Genomic DNA, 20,321 nt, shown 5'->3' with positions numbered 1-20,321 from the left:
TAGTACATAAATGTTTACCTGTGTTTTCCACTCTCTTCCCTTTAGGGCCATTTTAAGTGCCAGATCTAGTTATTTTGCTGCAATGCTGAGTGGCTGTTGGGCTGAAAGCTCCCAAGAGTACATTACTCTTCAAGGGTAAGCATAATTTTTATAAGGCAACTTGACTACAAATACTCCTTCATACAAAGCACTTTTTATGGATCTTATTTCCCCATGTGTTCAATGGAATGTTTCTCATGTTTGTGGAATTCATTAAAGTACATCTTCTGAAAATGACATAGTAGGAAGCATTTAGTAATAGAGATAATGTGTTAGTCTTCTTAGACTGCTATAACAAAATACTACTACTGGGTTGCTTAAACAACAGAAATTTATTTTCTCGCAATTTGGCAAGATCAGAGTGCTAGCAAGTTTTGTGTCTTTGAGAGCTCTTACCTCAGGTTGCAGACAGCTAGTTTTTTGTATGTGCTTAATGGCCTTTCCTTACTGCATGGGGGCAAGGGGAGATGAAAATAGAGGGAGAGAGAGAGAACTCTCTGGTGTTTCTTCTATAAGGACACTAATTTTAGCACATTAGAGCAGGGCCTCACCCTGTTACCTCATTTAATCTTAATCCTTCATAAACCCTATTTCCAAATATAGCCACACTGGAGGATTAGGCCTTGGTATATCAATTTGGGTGGGTTGGGCTGTAAAAGGTAGTTTTGCTTCTTCTTCTTTTTTTTTTTTTTTTTAAAGAATAATTTGGATAGGTGTGGATTTCATTGACCTATTATGAGGCAATGGTGAATCTACACAATTGGTGGCAGTTTATGTAAACTGCCAAAATAGTTATTAAGAGATGAACTAGTACCTTAAATGATAAAAAGCAACCTTTTTTTTTTGGTCATAGATGATCCCTGCAAGATTCTATAGTATGGGGGAGGGCTTTCTCAGTAGGAAAATTGCCTAGGAGTTCTGAGGGAACCTCTCAGCTCTAGATCTTAGCCAGAGATTTGGGTGTGGAATAGTGATAGTGGTAATTTCATGACAATTGATGCACAGAAAGTATTGATAAATTCTTACCATTTATTTTGTCATCCTGACCTATAATCTTGATTCTTGGTTGCAGTCATCTGGTTCTCTTACTCTCTAGAACATATCTACAAATGCCTATCATTTTGTAATTTCTCACTCTATAAAAAAATGGAACTGTTATTTGTAAGAATATATAATGTGTTCTTATTTTGTTCTTTTTTTTCATATTTTATCCATTTAGTAGAAATGAAACATCTGCAAAAGGTCCTAACCCTGTTTTCTTCATACTAGGGCCTTTGAGATTATGTTTTAATTATACTACCACAGTTTTAATACACATATCCCTGTATTTTGCAACCTTTTTTTTTTTTTTTTTTTAAAGATTTGTAAAATGTATTTATTCATGAGAGACAACACACAGAGAGAGGCAGAGACACAGGCAGAGGGAGAAGCAGGCCCCATGCAGGGAGACGTGGGACTCCATCCCAGGTCTCCAGGATCAGGCCCTGGGCTGAAGGCCGCGTGCTAAACCGCTGAGCCACCCAGGCTGCCCTAAGATCTCTTTCTTTATGACAAATTTAAAATATCCACTGAATATAGAAAAAAAGAATAGTGCTAGTAGAGGCCAGAGTTTAAGTGTGCCATTCCTAGGGATAATCACATTGGTGTAATTTTGGAAACTTGTCCAGGGTCTGTGTTTCAGATATTTTAGACGTCATTTAAAAAAAAACCTGTCAATCCACTCCCATTAGAACTGAATTCAATAGAAATGTAAATGGAGAAGTAACAGTAGTTTGATTCAAAATGCAACTTTTGACATTCATTAAAAATCACATGATCCTGTGTAGTGAGATAAAAGTCAACAGAAGAGTATGATTATGAGATTTTTTTCTACAGCAGGGGAAAGTAATTTACAGAAAGCACATGTCTAATTTTTTTTTCTAGCAGAAATCTTAGTTCCTTGTAGGTTTAGTGACAGTTTTTATTATCTGATACCTATTATGTAGCTCTTTCTTCCTTTCTCCAAATAGATTCTGTCCACACCAGTAATAATAATACCTTATAGTAACACCATGTCTTTTTCTGGGCTTCTTCCACATTTACTATGCCCTTTAATTTTTAGAATCAGTCTTTGAGAGAGCAGGTGTATTCATATATTGCAGATGAGTAAAAGCAAGATCAGTTAAGTTAAATGTCTTCCTGGAGTCACCTGGTAAATAAGAGCTTATCCTGAATATAAATCACATGATTTGGGGGGACTTAATTCAGTGTCCATTCCACCATAGTCACTAAAGAATTTAAAAGTTTCCTATTGGAATGAGTTGGGTTCTTGAGCTAATGCACTAATTTAAACTAATTGTTTAAATCAATGATTTTTAAACTTCATCCCATAGGACCCTAAATGTTCCTGGTAGGTATGTTAGGGAACAGATGGCATGGGATAAGGATCTGAGGGAAAACTACATGGGGAAGGGCACTCCTTCGACCAGATATATTCCGCTTCTATCTGTTTTGTATTATTTAAGATGACCTCTGAGTTTAGCTATGGGAATAAGGGAAGTCCTTAGTCAGCCCTCATGAGTGATCAGATTAAACATTCAAAATACAAGGCTTTTAAAGATGAAGTCTGTTAAGAAGTGAGTAGACAAGAAACAAGTGGTATCATTAACTACTGGTCTCTACGACTTTACCTGTAATTTTCCATCCTTGATTATGATGGATGTGATGGATAATCTCCTGTTATAATATGGCTTGACTACCACTGACCAACTTTAGTAGCTTGCCCAAGAAAAAGCCAAATAGAAGTAGCCAAACTTGTTTCACAGTTCAATTTGTTTTTCCCTGGAATAAGCTACTGAAGTTGGTCAGTGGTAGTCAGAGAAAGACAAATATCATATGATTTCACTGTGAAATCTAAAACAAAACAAAGATACAGATGCAGTGAAACACCGGAACACCTGCACCCCGATGTTTATAGCAGCAATGTCCACAATAGCCAGACTGTGGAAGGAGCCTCGGTGTCCATCAAAAGATGAATGGATAAAGAAGATGTGGTCTATGTATACAATGGAATATTACTCAGCCATTAGAAACGACAAATACCCACCATTTGCTTTGACGTGGATGGAACTGGAGGGTATTATGCTGAGTGAAATAAGTCAATCGGAGAAGGACAAACATTATATGGTCTCATTCATTTGGGGAATATAAAAAATAGTGAAAGGGAATAAAGGGGAAAGGAGAAAAAATGAGTGGGAAATATCAGAAAGGGAGACAGAACATGAGAGACTCCTAACTCTGGGAAACAAACAAGGGGTGGTAGAAAGGGAGGTGGGCGGGGGTGGGGGTGACTGGGTGACAGGCACTAAGGGGAGCACTTGATGGGATGAGCACTGGGTGTTATTCTGTATGTTGGCAAATTGAACACCAATAAAAAATAAATAAAAATCCAAAAAAATAAATAAAACAAAGAAATAAACAAAAAGCAGAAACAGACCCATAAATACAGAGAGCTGATGGTTGCCAGAGTGGGAGGGCCTAGGAGGATGGGCAAAATGGATAGAAGAGTGGGAGATACAGGCTTCCAGTTATGGAATGAATAAGTCACAGTAATAAAAGGCACAGCACAGGGAATATGGGAGCTATACTTGAGAGCATAACATAACATACAGAGTTGTTAAATCATTGTGTTAGATTCTTTTTTTTTTAAGATTTTATTTATTTATTCATGAGAGGCAGAGCGAGAAAGAGAGAGAGAGAGAGAGAGAGAGGCAGAGACACAGGCAGAGGGAGAAGCAGGCTCCATGCAGGGAGCCTGATGTGGGACTTGATCCTGGGACTCCAGAATCACGCCCTGAGCCGAAGGCTGGCACTAAACCACTGAGCCACCTGGGCTGCCCAAGCTGCTGGGTTTTGTATACAACCTTTATTCTTATTACACAATATGTTTGCTTTTCCCTCTTGCATCACATATCAAATTTGCTGTGTCAAATTATCACCTAAAATGTTATTAGTATCATGGGATATAAAGCTATAGGAAGGCTAAAGGGAATTTAGGAATTTTGGTTTCTAAAACATCACATCTTTTCAGGCACCTGGGTTGTTCAGTAGGTGGAGCAGCTGGCTCTTGGTTTCAGCTCAGGTCATAATCTCAGGATTGTCAGATTGAGCCCCACATCAGGCTCCCTGCTCAGCTTGAAGGATTCTCTCTCTTCCTCTCCCTCTGTCCCTATCCCCACTTATGCACATGTGCTCTCTTTCTCTCTCTAAAACAAATTAAGCTTTAAAAAATAAATAAAAAATCACACCTTTTAGGAATTTTTATAACAAAGCAATCTACAAAACAAATTTTTTCCACATTAGCATATATTGTAAACCTGGATAGCTGTTTCCATGGGTAGTGTAGTTTAGATCATGGACTTTGATGTCATTATAGGCAGTCCAACATCCAGCCTTAACTTGTTACATGACTTTAGAGACATTGCTTACCTTCCCTGAATTTCCTGAGCTTATTGAAAGGATTAAATGAGATAGTGCGTGGTATATAGTATATAGTGTTTATTAATATTTGTCTTTTCTTTTTTTCCCTAGATTAGATTGTTCTCATTTTCTAGAGAGAAATGGGTTCAAGCAAGGGCCATTACCAATACCAGGACAGCAATACTTGCTTTGCTTGATCAGCAGCCTTTTTTTGGAACTGTACCACTGTTGTATGCCTGTGGGATATTTTCTGCAGTAGATTAGAATGAAATCCTGTCTGTCCTTATAGAAAAGAACCATAGGGTTTTAATGAGTTGGTAACTCATAGATGTAACACATGTGATATTTTTCAAGAGGGATAACCTTCAATAAATTGAGGTAGGAGTAGTAGAGTCCTATAACCCTAGTTCTACCTATGCCCTAGGGTTGGAAAGTGTAAGAAACTTTAACAGTTTTGATGGAAGAAGGGGGAAGTTTTCCACACCCTGCACTGCAAATCGAACCACAGCCAATATTTCTGTAACTCTACATATTTACATTTTATGTAAATAAAAGTCTTTGAATAGTGGCTTGGGGTTCCAAATAAATTTGGATTTTCTCATTTCCCTTAGGAGATTCCAGGGATTACACTGAATTTTCAGGATGATCTTTTGAAATATAAATTAGATATATTTCTCTTCTGACTAAAATTGTTCAGTGCCTTCTCGTCACAGAATTCAACCCAAATCCTTATTACAACCTAGAAGACCCTATGTGATCTGGCTCCTTGGTTTTTCCAGACTACCCCACCTAAAGTAACTATAATCCAACTCTCCAGTTACCCTCATTTATATTATCTTGTTGTGTTATATTCATGGCACTTTTCACTATTAAAATTATCTTCTTTATATATTTGTTTATATATTTAATGTCCATGTTCTCCCTCTAGAATGTAAGCTTCTTATAGCCTCAAGGTCTAGAATAGAGCCTATCATTCAGTAAATATTAAATGTGAATGAATTAACTTATGGATGAGTCCTTAGGTTACCTTAGCCCACACACATCGAACCCTAAAACTTTAGGAAGCACACATTAAGCACAAAGAGTTTAGTAAATGAGGTGCATGTTTATTCTCTGGTCTTAGAGCTCTCATAGGTTTTTCTCCCTGGAGTATACATAAAGTTTTCATCTCCTAAAAGCTTTTATTCTGATTACATTTAAATGGAGATAGTGCTTTCAGTCTTTCCATTTAAACTGTAGGCTATTGAAGTGATTTGTTGTTTTTCTAGGTCAGTTGAATATGTCTTTATAAATAATTTTAGTAAAAATACATATGACTTACAACACTGTAATGAGAATGCAGTTTAGTAAAACATATGTAAAACTGTAGGAAAATGGTTTCTTGTCATTTTTATAACATATATTTATATATACGCTCAAATGTCTAGATTTTGCTATTTATTTTAATAACACTACTTTTGTTTTTACTTAATTATTATTATCTTTTGCTTAAATATGTCAAATCTTGAAAGAAACCATTATTAAACTTAGATGACCAGTTCTCATTAACAATAATAAGAATGCCTCTTGAAATTTTGAGGGAAAGCACATGGCATATACATTGTAGTAATTATGCTAGTGTCATAGATTAACATACTACAGATAATGTGGCATAATTAGTCTGAGATCAAATTTTCTCATATCCATAGTACATAAATGAGAATATGTAGAGATTTGACTTTTTTCCTAAGTATTAAAGATGTGGGATTTTTGAATCAGCAGAAACCAGTACTTAGCCATAGTGGGGGCCAGTAAATATATATTAAATTAATTGAAAAATGCTTTATATTTTCAACTCAATATTCCTCTGAAGAGTCAGAAAGATGCTATAAGTGTCCTAATAAGCCATTCACTAAACATTTTTCAAACATTTATTGAGCATATGTTATATAAGAAATAGAATCAAACACCTTTCTGAGTCCTGTGGGGCTCTATTTCTTTTTTTCTTGCCTTCCTTCTTTATTTCCTTTAGCAGATATTATTTAGCAGATATCCTTTAGCATAGATACTATGCTTAATGAATTGTGGAAATCTTATTAGCATTGTTCCCACCCTGATTCCACTGCAGAACTGCAATATTATATGGGTGAAGAAAATTCTTCTCAACCTGGGGCTACTGAATCATTGCTGACATTTGGCTGCTATTAGAAATGCAAGGATAGGGGATCCCTGGGTGGCGCAGCGGTTTGGTGCCTGCCTTTGGCCCAGGGCGCGATCCTGGAGACCTGGGATCGAATCCCACATCAGGCTCCCGGCGCATGGAGCCTGCTTCTCCCTCCGCCTGTGTCTCTGCCTCTCTCTTTCTCTCTGTATGACTATCATAAATAAATAAAATTAAAAAAAAATTTTTAGAAATGCAAGGATAAATCTAAGGTATAGCCTGCCCTAACAGAACTCAGTCTAGAAGGAGAAACAAATGTGTAAACAAAGATATTACAAGTCAGTTTGATAAATGTGATAATGGAAGCATATAGTATAGTGTACTGCTTAAGAGTCTACACTTTGGAGTCAGTCGGCCTGGATTTAAACTATAGTGTATCACTAGCCATTTGGCCTTGGGCAAGTTGCTTAATTTCAGTTTTTCACTTAAAAAATAAGACTTATAATTGTATCTATTATTAAGTTATTATTCAATGAGCAAATGGCATTCAAAATGCTTATTAGCTCAGTAACTGGCTTATAAGTACTCAATAAATGTTAGTTATTACTGTTTACTATTTGGTGATTTTTATTTTTTGGCCTTTGGGATATTAAGGAAACAATCAGAGATAAAGAGCCACATGTCTGGTGTCTGGAAGATGAAATAAGTAGAGAGAGAATTTTAAGCAGTAAACGGATGTACTAAGGCATAGACGTATAAGGAATTATAAGTAGTTCAAGTATAGGAAATGAGTAGTTCATTCATCTCCCTCTTTAGAGGGAGGGAGAACGAGGTCAGTTGGGAAAGAACACTATACACCAAGCTAAGGAATTTGTACTTTTTTTTTCAATGGGCTATGGAGAACTGTTGAAAGGTTTTCACTCTAATAGCAGTGTGGGAAATGGGATATGAAGAGATTATTTCAGGTAGGAAACCCACATGAGAGAGAAGATAGTCATAATACAGATGAGAGAAAATAAGAGGCTAACCCAGAGCAGTGAGAGGAGAAAGAGGGAGCAGAGGCTAAATTCAAGAAGTTTTGAAAGTGATGGGATATAATGAGGGAGATGATTAACATGAATCTCAGGCTCTAATTTAGGTATGTAGGTGATAATATAGATGGTATTAGAGTTGGGGTGGACAATAAATAATACACTTTCTTCCTATTCAAAATAATATGAAAGAACTAGCAGATGAAGTAAGAAAACATTTCCTTTATTATTATTATTTTTAAAGATTTTATTTTAGAGAGTGTGTGAGCAGGGGGAGGGGCAGAGGGAGAGACAGGGAGCAAATTTCAAGCAGACTCCCTGCTGGACACAGATCCCTATATGGGCTCCATCTCATGACATTGAGATCATGACCTGAGCCAAAATCAAGAGTTGGATACTTAACCAACTGAGCCACCCAGGGGCTCCAACATTTCCTTTATTATCGATAAAAACTGTTAAAGCAATAAAATGTGTGTTAAAAGGAAGAACCACAGTTTACTTGCTTACTATGTCCCCTCTATAACAACCCACCTGAAAGAAAGTCTGAAACTGTATAGTAGTAGATGCAGTTCTTCCCAATCACCTCTTCACACTTGTTCAATAGAGAAGAAAGGAAAAAGAAATCCAATTACCTCTCATCTCAAGTTCCTCCTGACCAATGACCAGTGCTTGTTACCCACAAACCCGATAATTCAGTCCCTTTGGTACAGAGGCAGAGGATAAGACAAGATGCAAGAAGCCCTATTACAGTGCTATGAACAAATTAGGAATAGCATGAAGAAGACTGAATCTGGAGTACTGGGGGAAATGGGGAAGAGGAAGGAGGCCATGAATTCAGTTTGAGATCCAGTAGTCAGTAGGACATAAAAATTATCACTCTAGACTACTTAAGTCTTATCTTTACTTTTCATCTGTAATGAAGATGTTGGTCAAGCTAGAGCTGCTGGATAGGTATTACAAATTAAGAAATCTATACAGCATAACAAGAATCTTTCCAGTGAATAGAGTTGTTCATGTGAGGCTTTAAGAAGATTAGAGGCCATTTGTCAGCGATGATTTCCTAATGAGCCAGAGGTTGTATTGTGACCTCTCAGATCCCTTCTAACTCTAAAAGTTCATTACAGAAGATGCTCAACAAGTAATCAGTGATTTGATAACATACAAATAACATTTTATAACTTATATAAAAATCTATAGCTACAATTATACTTAATTTTAAATTAATGGAATAACTGTATAGATGTTATTTGAATAATATATTCAGATAAAAGTGTGATTAAAACTTTATCTTGGCTAAAATTTTGCAAGAAAATAGAATGTATCATTGATATCAGTCAAACCTTAATTATTTCTGGATTTGAATTAAGTTTTCTTTTATTTTTCAGTATAAACCATGTAGAAATGAATGTTATGATGCATTTTATATATGGAGGAATTTTGGACTTTCCAGACAAAGCTAATGTTGGGTGCGTATTACTTTTTAATGATTTTAAATATAGAAGTATTAGGACTTAATGGTTTCTGCTTTATTGAGCTATGTTTTAAAGTGTCAATGAAATAAAAGCTTCACTTTTATTATTTTGCCATATCTTGTTTGTGTGTGTTGGGAATATCTAAAAACAGTAAGTCACCTTAGTTAGAAGAAAAGATGATCTAGCAACTCACAATGATAAGATTAGGAAAAGTATTTGACTTAAATTTTGTTAGGAAAACCTTATATTTGTTTGAAAAATGACAGGTTTTTATAAAGTTGAATCTTTATCAAATTTGGAATAATTATCTTACTACTTTATTTTTAAATTTTAGGATTACTCTCTTAAGCAGCAAAAGAAAAGAAAAAAAAAACCCTAAAATTACTTTAAGAATATAGGTATCCTAAAAAACCACAATGGTTCTTCATTGCTCTTTAGTGAAATGCTAAGTTGCTGAAATCATACTGGAAAGTGAAATCTACCTTGCTCTTCTAGTTTTTTTAATGTTCTCTTCTTTTATTGCTGTTCTAGTATCAAACAAATGAAAGCTGCTTCTTTAATTTAAATATTCATTGGTTCCTTTAATTATAAACTGATTAATATAATTTTGGAGGGGAAGTATCATAAGTCAGGGATTAAGTACTGAAGTTTTCCTGCCTGGAAATCTATATGGAATTTTATCATGCTCTTAAGGCTTGTCTGTTTCCTAACTACCTAAAGTAAGTGTGGTGCTGGGAAATACTTACCAAATGAAAGAAGCAATGGAAAGTCTCTTTGTAGGCATTTTCAATATGATAAGCATCAATTACGCTTCTCCCAAGTAAGTTTTTATTGTACAAATTTGTTGCAAAGAGTTTCATAACTTTTACAGCCTTTGAAGCAGCTTCCTGAACTTTGCTGTATATGTCGCTGAAAATATGAGGGGAATTTGATTGAAACATCTCCAAATTTACTTCTTGTTATCTCCACTAATCAAGTCATGTAACAGTGCTTTCAACTTTTGACCTGTGTCCTTTTTATTATCCATAAAGAAAAAATATAGGGCAGAAAGTTAGAGTTAAAATAATTCAGATTATTATTTTTTTAAAACAGACTAATCAGGAAATTACTATGTATTATTTCTTGATTTTTAAACTGGAGAATTAACAGTGTATCTATTTTTATTTTAGTCAGATACTCAATATGGCCGATATGTATGGACTAGAAGGATTAAAAGAAGTAGCAATCTATATTTTAAGAAGAGATTACTGTAATTTCTTTCAGAAGGTAATTATTGAGTCTCAGAAATCTTACCCAATGCTTAAAGTCACCCATTATTACCTACTAGATTTTTAACTCTGATAGTGAATAGTGCTTTGAATCTTAAAAATATTAAGTCAATTTAACTAATGGGAACTCTGGTTAAGAAATAGCTCATATGGTATGTCTGCAAAAAAACTAATTCAGATCATCAGTAAAATAAAATTGACATGGGGTTTATTAAAAGGATAAAAGGAGTATCCTTTATAATTCAAAGGTAGAAGGTATAGCTGGGACTCAGTCAGGATTTGGAACTAAGGAAGTCAGGAACCAAAGTTACCTTCTTCATTTATCAAAACACATTTATTAGAAGTGTTTCATTGGTTCTTTTTCCTGAAAGTGCTCTTCCTTCCTGTGACTTCTCTTTGTAGCATGTACTTGGGGTCGAAGATATTCCTCTCAGTCTCCCCAGATAGAGTATGAATACTAACTTTTAACTTTAGTTTATGCAAACATAAATTTATTTTCTAAAGAAAGATATCATACTGTGCATTTGTACAGATCCCGTTTTGTACATTATTCTTATATTTTCCATTGTCTTAATTTATTCTGTGACTGATAGGTTATTTATTCTTTTTAAGATTTTACTTATTTATTCACGAGAGACACAGAGATAGGCAGAGGGAGAAGCAGGCTCCATGCAGGGAGCCTGATGTGGGACTTGATCCCTGGTCTCCAGGATCGTGCCCTGGGCTGAAGGCGGCGTTAAACCGCTGAACCACTCAGGCTACCCTATTTTTTATTTTCTAATTATGCTTTTCTACATTTTCTACAATGGTCATGTATTACTTTAGTAATAAACAGAAAAATCTTAACAGAATTGTTTTACATCATTCCCTTCTTATTGGGTACTTGAGGCAACAGTATGCATTGTATGAATTTTAATTAGGTAATTTAAATAATTTAAATAACATTTAAATTTAGATTTTTGTGTTAGGTAAGACTTTTCCTACCTCTATATAAGTTGTAGCTGAGAAAGCACTCCATGTACTAAAACAGAGCCATGAATAGTTGCATATAGCACCACCTCCACTACCACCCACTCAGGGTTTACTGAAAAAGTTAAACTTCTCAGCCACCTTTAATCAGCCATTCATTCCAGCCTCTAGAAGTAAGGGAACTAGAGAAGGAGGGTAGTAAGTGGTATCCTCAAATATGTAGAAGGTGAAGAATTTTGATGAAAGATTTTCCTTCTCATTCATCTGCTTCCCTCATCTCCCAGCCAAGTGAAAGTTAGGAGGAAGATACAAGCATATCCTGAATAAAGATTAAAGATAGAGGGTATCTGCAATGAGGAGATATGTCTTATCTCTAACATGGACATATACCATATCTCTAAAACCAGCCCACTCTGGAGCTTCCATTAAAGAATAAAAGAAAATGGTAAGAGATTTCTTCCAAGAGCCTGGAATATGCCTCAGAAACCAGTGAGAGTATACTCTAATATGGAGATTTTTAAAGGGAGAAGCCAGTATAAGCTTGGTGATTAGGGACTATAGCTATTGTCATACATTGAAGAAGTATGGGACGTCCACCCTACCCCAGTTATGCATGGTACAATGGGCAGGAGGAGAACCCTAGTGGGTATGTGAGATTAGAGAATGCTGGTATAGGGCCAAATGATGCTGTATCCACCTAGGGAAGCATTGTGCATCATGAACCACTGGAAGAATCTTTATCCACTAAGAGACTAGGGTGAAATTCAGTCTGCTCCTAAAAGAGTCATCAGCAAAAGTCATTGACATCTTAAGTAGAGCAAACTAAGTGACGTCAACCTACTACCATGTTGCATCTGGTTAATTATATAGCCATTTATAGAATCATAGCATTACATTACATATTTTTTTGCCACCTTTTTTTTTTTAAGATTTATTTATTTACTTGAGAGAGTGAGAAGGGAGCACACGCAAGTGCGCGAGTGATGAGAAGGGTAGAGGGACAGAATCTTCAAGCAGATTTCCCACTGAGTAGGGAGCCCCACATAGGGCTTGATCCCATGATCCATGAGATCATGACCTGAGCCAAAATATAAGTGTCCAAGAATTGGACGTTTATAATTGAGCCAGCCACACGCCCCTTTCCACCTCTTAAAAACGTATTTTAGGTAGTAATTTAAATGCACATCTTCCCAGATTCTGCAGGCAGATTTTGAATGACTAAAAGTCAGTCATCCTGTTACAAAACCCTTGGGAATTGGCATTTTTATATAATTACAATTCTCAGAGAGCTAAAGTTAACCTAAGCCAGTGGTCAGTAGACTTTTTCTGTAAAAGGCCAGATAGCAAATACTATAGGCTTTGTGGGCTATTTGTTCTCTATCACAGCTTCTGGGCTCTGCCTTCTGGAAGAAAAGCAACTATAGACAATATGTAAATGAAACAGTGTAACAGTGTTTGGATAAAACTTTATTCACAAAAACAGTGGTGAACTAGATTGGCTCACAAGTATAGTTTGCTAGTCTCTGCTTTAAGTAAGTTACTTTGTATTTTAATATTTTTTATGGAAAAAAATTTAAAGTTATACATCAATTAATGGACTTCACATTGTAAATGGTTGGTTATTCCTAAATAGAATTAGATTGCTAGACTTTTTTTAACTATTGTGTTTACTTTTGCAGTTTTTTAGACTCTGAGTGTTTTTGTTTATACCAGTTGTTTCTTCGCATGAGTTTGATACTCTTATCTAAAGTGGCTCAGAAAACCAAATTATTTAACTTTGTAGAATTATCTCTGTATAATCTATATAGTGACAGACATTTCTGATTTTAGAATAACCTAGAGTACCTCCAGTTATCTTTTTTTTTTTTTAAGTTTATTTATGATAGTCACAGAGAGAGAGAGAGAGAGGCAGAGACACAGGCAGAGGGAGAAGCAGGCTCCATGCACCGGGAGCCCGACATGGGACTCGATCCCGGAGCCCGACGTGGGATTCGATCCTGGGTCTCCAGGATCGTGCCCTGGGCCAAAGGCAGGCGCCAAACCGCTGCGCCACCCAGGGATCCCTACCTCCAGTTATCTTAAAGGGGATAATCAAATTGTTAATATACAAAGCAAAATATTTATATTCGATTTATTAAACACTAATATACTTTTAGGAGAATTGTATTAGAAACTCAAATAATAGCAATTCATAATTTTAAAAGTTGGAAATCACTGACCTTATTAGAAATACAATGCTGGATGCAATTCAGAAGAAGCTTCTGCTCTTCTCTGAGAGCAGGGGATCTTCAGAAGGACATATTTAGAGACTATATCTATAAATTGACTGATTAGTGGTCTTTATTAAGTGTATAAACCTCGCATTACAACAAATGAATGTGTACAGAGAGAAACTGAACTCTGTTCACCCTAATAGGCAATAGATAGGCTTAGGAAATAATCCAAAACCTGAAAATAAATGATATGGGCTATATGTCGCACAGAGACTTAACACCAAGAGCAGTGAGTTGTCACTATTTATATCTACATTTTATTTGATTCTTTACTTCTGTATTTGAGCTTTTAAAAATGTGTTATATAATTATGATCTAATTAACTTCTATAATTTTGTCTGAGGTCAGTGTAGGACCTCCCCTTGCATATATACTTAGAGTTATGTTTATACGAAGTGGATTAGACCATATGGTTGCATTGCACTGAGATGTGCTAGAAATTATTATACCATTTTACAAAAAATTAAGCTAAATGTAAGCAAAGTAAGTCAGAGACAAATATCATATGACTACTCATATGTGGAATTTAAGAAACAAAACAGATGAACACAGGGAAAGGAAGGAAAAATAAGATGAAAACCAAGGGAGACAAACCATAAGAGACTCTTAACTATAGGAAATAAACTGAGGGTTGCTGAAAGAGAGGTAGGTAGGGGGATGGCATAACTGGCTGATGGATATTAAGGAGGGCACATGATGGAATGAACACTGGATGTTATGTGCAACTGATGAGTCCACTAAATTCTACCTCTGAAACTAATAATACATTATATGTTAACTAAATTGAATTTAAATATACACAACTGATGAATTGTTGAACACTATATCTGAGGCTAATGGAGTACCGTATGTTGGCTAATTGAATTTAAATAAAATTAAATGGAATTTAAATAAAACAAATAAAATTAAGCTAAATGAAATTAGAATAAAACTTGTAGGAGATCCCTGGGTGGCTCAGCGTGTTAGTGCCTGCCTTTGGCCCAGGGCGCGATCCTGGAGTCCCGGGATTGAGTCCCACGACGGGCTCCTGGCATGGGGCCTGCTTCTCCCTCTGCCTACATCTCTGCCTCTCTTTCTCTCTCTGTGTCTATCATGAATAAATAAATTTTAAAAAAATCTAAAAAAAAAAAACAAAAAACTTGTATGCATTCTGACACTGAGAGCTCAAATGCCATTCTATAAAACTAAAAGTTGTTAGTGATAATTTTGAAAGAACAGATTTTTGAATCATAAACATTTATTCTATAGTTTAGGTATATAAATCAGGTCATCTTTATGAACCAAACACTTTTACCTCTGTAAATTGAAAAATAATACATGTGTTGTTTTCTATCAATTTTAGCCCGTTTCCAGAAGGTTGGCGTCTGTATTAGAATGCCTGATTATTGCTCATACAGTTGGAGTGGACAGTCTTTTTGCTGAGTGCATGAAGTAAGTGATCTGAAGTAGTGTTGATACTATTGATGTAGGGACTTTGTTCTTCCATCTCCTAATTTTCTGAGAAATTTTGGAATTGGCCTATTTTCTTGGGCACACTATGTAGCTTAGTGCTTAACTCATTGTAACAATTGTGAGGAGAAGTATTGACTTAGATATTACTCAAGGTGCTTGGGATCAATTTTATTTTAGCTGAACCATAATTATTTATGTTAAAATCTGTGCCTATAACTCGGTGGATTTAAAATGTGTTCACAGAAAAGGAAGGATAATTAAGTCCATCAGAGAACTCACAAAATTAATTATAAGGATTAGTCATCCACATATATGTGTACAACTTATGTCATGGAAAATAAAAGTATTATTTGAGTATCATAATTAAAAATATTTCTCTAACTCAGGATTCTTTGATTTTTTTTTTAACAGATGGATTGTAAAGCATTTTGCAAGGTTTTGGTCTGAGAGAAGTTTTGCAAATGTACCTCCTGAGATTCAGAAAAGTTGTCTTAATATGTTGATTCAGTCTTTAGTAAGTATAACCTGAATATCCTTCTTTGTGTTTGTCATCAAAAAGTTTATTTGGTTTTATATAGGTACTTTCAATGTTTTAAATATAAATATAAAATTATATTATAAAAACAAGATGAGAAAAGCAATTCCAGATAACACAGAACCAGTTGAAAACCTGTCCTTAAGATTCTGTTCCCCTGTACCAGATTCATTAGTTAGGGTTCAGAGATACAGAACCACTGAGAAGTATATTTTGATTCATGAACAAAAGGAGGATGGTGCCATAGATGGAGATTGTACATTGGTATCAACAACATGGATTTTCACTCACTAAGGTAGATTGGGATATAACACTGAAACTTCTCTATGGCAACATTTCCCAAGAGGATTTACGTGGCGGCCAGTTAATTATATTGGACCATTTCATCATGGAAAAGGCAGTGCTCCGTTCTCAGTGGAGTAGACATTTGCTCTGGCTATATATTTGCTTTCCTTGCCTCCAGTGTTTCTGCTAAAACCACTATTCATGGACTTAAAGACAGCTTTTTTCACAATCATGGTATTTCATACAGCATCACTTGTGACTAATAAACTCCACAATAAATCAAGTCTGGCAGTGAGCCGATGCTCCTGATTTCAATGGCCTTTCCATGTTTTATATCATCCTGAAACAGCTGGCTTGATAAATACCAGCTATAACCAAGTTACCAGTTACAGAAATGAGTGCTATAGTGGTGATGATATAAATACTCATTTCCCTTTTTTATTTGAATATTTGTTTATATAAACCAGTATTTGTGTATACTTTTTCTACTGTCTCCTATCTCTACCATCTAATATAAGAGGCATTAATAATAGTTAATTTTATATTTCCATGTTAAAGTTATAGGATACCAAAGGGAAGCGTGAATCAGTCTGGAAACAATAAATATCACCCAAAGACAAAAAAGGGGTTTTATATCCTCTTATAGGGAAAAGGTTAGCATATTTGTTGTATAGAGGATAGTTATACTAAGTTAGGTAAAAACACAACTTTGTTATTGTTTCCATTTGAGAATTAAGTATTGTATAAAGAGAAGTGTATGGGTGCCAAGCTGACAAAGGGCAGACTACAGTGGTTTTGTAACATTGTCAGCTTGGCTCTGATGAACTATGCTTCCCAGAATTTTCCTCTTTGAATGTTTCCAGTTGAAGTGGCCGCGAGAGACAATTTGGCGTGAGATTTGAAGGGTAAAAGTGAAGCAGCAGCCTTTTTTTTATTTAAACACCAGGACTGTTGGGGTAGGCACTTTTATCTCATACATGTTGCTTGTTTACTGGCTCACCTTGTTGAAATGAAACAGCAGACAGGCTGCAACTGCTCCACCATGCCGTGTGTCCTTTTTTGGCTTTCGTTACCCCTCTGCTGGGGATATGTTTAGTTCCATGATGAAGGGCACCAGAATCTCCTGAAGGACATCCATCTAATCCAGGTTGGAGGAACTGAGAACTGAAATGAGTCCATTCTTGTAGGTTTTAGCTTGTGCACTTGGATGTCAGCTTGTTCTTGCTGTCCTATATCTGTCTTCCCTTAACTGCCTTCCCTGTGGTCTTCAAACTACATCAGTAGCCAGCTCCTGCAATTGAATATGGTCAAATCCCTGTAACAGATTCATATATATATATATATTTAACTCCTAGTGGTTCTCTTTCTCTGATTGAACCCTAAATGATACATCAGACTGGGTTACATGGAAGATACATCTAAATCTAACTGGGGTAGGCCACCAGCTAGTGAGATACCATTGCAAAAAATAAATATAAATCTATATTTATGCTAATGAAGGACTGTGTAGTTTTGTTGCTTAATATTTTGGATTAGTTTCTTGATCAGTAAATAGTTACTCCCTGTTCATGAAGGCAAACAAATGGCCTAGCTATAATTCAGTTTACTAGAAGTAGAAACATCACTTACTACTACTACTACTGTCATTATTATTTAATAGGTGTTTTTAGATCTTCACAGTTCAAAAAATACTTTCATTTTAAAAATTTTAGGGATCCCTGGGTGGCGCAGCGGTTTGGTGTCTGCCTTTGGCCCAGGGCGCGATCCTGGAGACCCAGGATCGAATCTCACATCAGGCTCCTGGTGCATGGAGCCTGCTTCTCCCTCTGCCTATGTCTCTGCCTCTCTCTCTCTCTCTCTCTGTGACTATCATAAAATAAATAAAAAAAAAAAAAATTAAAAAAAAATAAAATTAAATAAATAAAAATTTTATATAAGACAGGTACCCTTATCTCTCTTTTATATATCAGAAAAGACAATCAGAGAAGTAAGTGCTTTATTTAAGTTCACAATATCAGTAAATGACAAAGCAGATATTAAAACAAATTGCTGCCATTCTAAAGATAATATGCTAGGTCTTCACTGTGGGCAAAGATTTTTTCTGAAGAAGTGTGGACCTTGACTTCATCATTTCACAAGTTGATAGAAAAAAGGCATTTTTTTAAAAAAAGATTTTATTTATTCATGATAGACATAGAGAGAGGGAGAGAGAGAGAGAGGCAGAGACGTAGGCAGAGAAGCAGGCTCCATGCCAGGAGCCCGATGTGGGACTCGATCCTGGGACTCCAGGATCGTGCCCGGGGCCAAAGGCAGGCGCTAAACGGCTGAGCCACCCGGGGATCCCCGAAAAAAGGCATTTAAATAACTAAGTAAAATACAAATTAGACTATGTGAGTATTAACATTAAGTTCAAAATATAGCATCTATTCTTGATAAAAACCTTCAACAAAGTAGGGATAGTTGGAACATACCTCAACATCATAAGGGCCATATATGAAAGACCCACAGTTAATATCATCTTCAGTGGGGAAAAACTGAGAGCCTTTCCCCTATGGTCAGGAACAAGGGTGTCCACTCTCACCATTACTATTTAACATAGTACTGGAAGTCTTATCCTCAGGAATCAGACAACACAAAGAAAAAAGGCATCAGAATTGGCAAGGAAGAAGTCAAACTTTCCCTATTTGCAGACATCATGATACTCTATGTAGGAAACCTGAGAGTCCACCAAAAAACAAAACAAAACAAAACAAACAAACAAACAAAAAAAACTGCTAGAAGTAATACGTGAATTCTGCAAAGTTGCAGGTTATAAAATCCATGTACAAAAATCTGTCACATGTCTGTATATCCATAATGAAGCAGAGAAAAATCAGGGCATGGATCCCATTTGTAATTACACCAAAAACAATAATATACCTAGGAATAAACCTAACTGAAGAGGTTAAAAGGTCTGTACTCTTAAACTATAGAACACTTATGAAAGAAATTGAAGAGGACACAAAGAAAAGGAAAAATATTCCACAATTGTGGATTGGAAGAATAAACATTTTTTAAAAAGATTTTATTTATTCATTCATGATAGACCTAGAGAGAGAGAGAGGGGGGCAGAGACACAGACACAGGCAGAGGGAGAAGTAGGCTTCATGCCGGGAGCCCAACGCGGGACTCAATCCCGGGACACCAGGATCATGCCCTGGGCCAAAGGCAGGTGCTAAACCGCTGAGCCACCCAGGGATCCCCCAAGAATAAACATTTTTAACTGTCTATACTACCCAAAGCAATGTCCACATTTAATGCAATCCCTATCAAAATATCACCAGCATTTTTCACAAAGCTAGAACAAACAATCCTAAAGTTTGTGTGGAACCACAAAAGCACAAAATCCTGAAGAAAGAAAACAAAACAAAAGACATCACAATTCCAGATTTTAAGCTAAATTACTAAGCTGTAATCATCAAGACAGTATGGTACTGACACAAAAATAGACACATAGATCAATGGAACACAATAGAGCACCCAGAAGGGGACCCACAACTATATGGTCAATTGATCTTTGACAAAGCAGGAAAGAACATCCAATGGGAAAAAGAAAGTCTCTTCAGCAAATGGTGTTGAGAGCAGCAACATGCAGAAGAATGGAACTGAACCATTTTCTTATATCATACACAAAAATAAATTCAAAATGGATGAAAGACCTGAATGTGAGACAGGAAATCATCAAAATCTTTGAGGAGAACACAGGCAGTGGCCTCTTTGACCTGAGCTGTAGCAAATTCTTCCTAGACATGTGTCCAGAGGCAAGGAAAACAAAAGCAAAAAAAAAAAAAATGAACTATTAGGACTTCATGAAGATAAAAAGCTTCTTCACAGCAAAGGAAACAAGCAAGAAAACTAAAAGGCCCTTTATGGAATGGGAGAAGATATTTGTAAATGACATATCAGATAGAGTTAATATCCAAAATCTATAGAGGACTTATCAAACTCAACACCCCAAAAAACAATCTAGTTAAGAAATAGACAGAAGACATGAATAGACACTTTCCTAAAGAAAACATGACTAACAGACACATGAAAAGATGCTCAACATCACTATCAGGGAAATACAAATCAAAACCATGATGAGTTACCACCTTGCACCTGCCAGAATGGCTAAAACTAGCAGTATAAGAAACAACAGGTGTTGGCAAGGATGCAGAGAAAGGGGAACCCTCTTACCCTGCTTGGTGGGAATGCAAGCTGGTATAGCCACTCTGGAAGATAGTATGAAGGTTCCTCAAAAAGTAAAAAATAGAACTACCCTACAATCCAGCAATTGCTCTACTAGGTATTTACCCAAGGGATAAAAAAAAATACAGACTTGAACAGGTATATGCAGCCTGATATTTATGGCAGCATT

At 35.9% G+C, this 20,321-nt stretch overlaps 1 protein-coding gene across 4 annotated transcripts in view; it reads left to right on the top strand.

Annotated features, from left to right (window-relative positions):
- The window catches only part of BTBD8 (BTB domain containing 8), a 94,675-nt gene that overhangs the window by 49,984 nt on the left and 24,370 nt on the right, over positions 1-20,321 (top strand). For 2 of the 4 annotated variants that reach the window (XM_041748610.1, XM_041748611.1), the window contains 5 exons: positions 46-135; positions 9,054-9,134; positions 10,310-10,406; positions 14,993-15,081; positions 15,514-15,616. In XM_041748610.1, the coding sequence (XP_041604544.1) occupies positions 46-135; positions 9,054-9,134; positions 10,310-10,406; positions 14,993-15,081; positions 15,514-15,616 (460 nt within the window). Of the gene's footprint in view, positions 1-45; positions 136-9,053; positions 9,135-10,309; positions 10,407-14,992; positions 15,082-15,513; positions 15,617-20,321 lie in introns of those variants that run through there. The other 2 variants (XM_041748612.1, XM_041748613.1) reach the window with 2 other exon arrangements.

Source organism: Vulpes lagopus, chromosome 3 (assembly GCF_018345385.1).
Source record: "Vulpes lagopus strain Blue_001 chromosome 3, ASM1834538v1, whole genome shotgun sequence".
In the NCBI taxonomy this organism is placed as follows: Eukaryota; Metazoa; Chordata; class Mammalia; order Carnivora; family Canidae; genus Vulpes; species Vulpes lagopus.
This window is presented reverse-complemented; position numbering and strand designations above follow the sequence as displayed.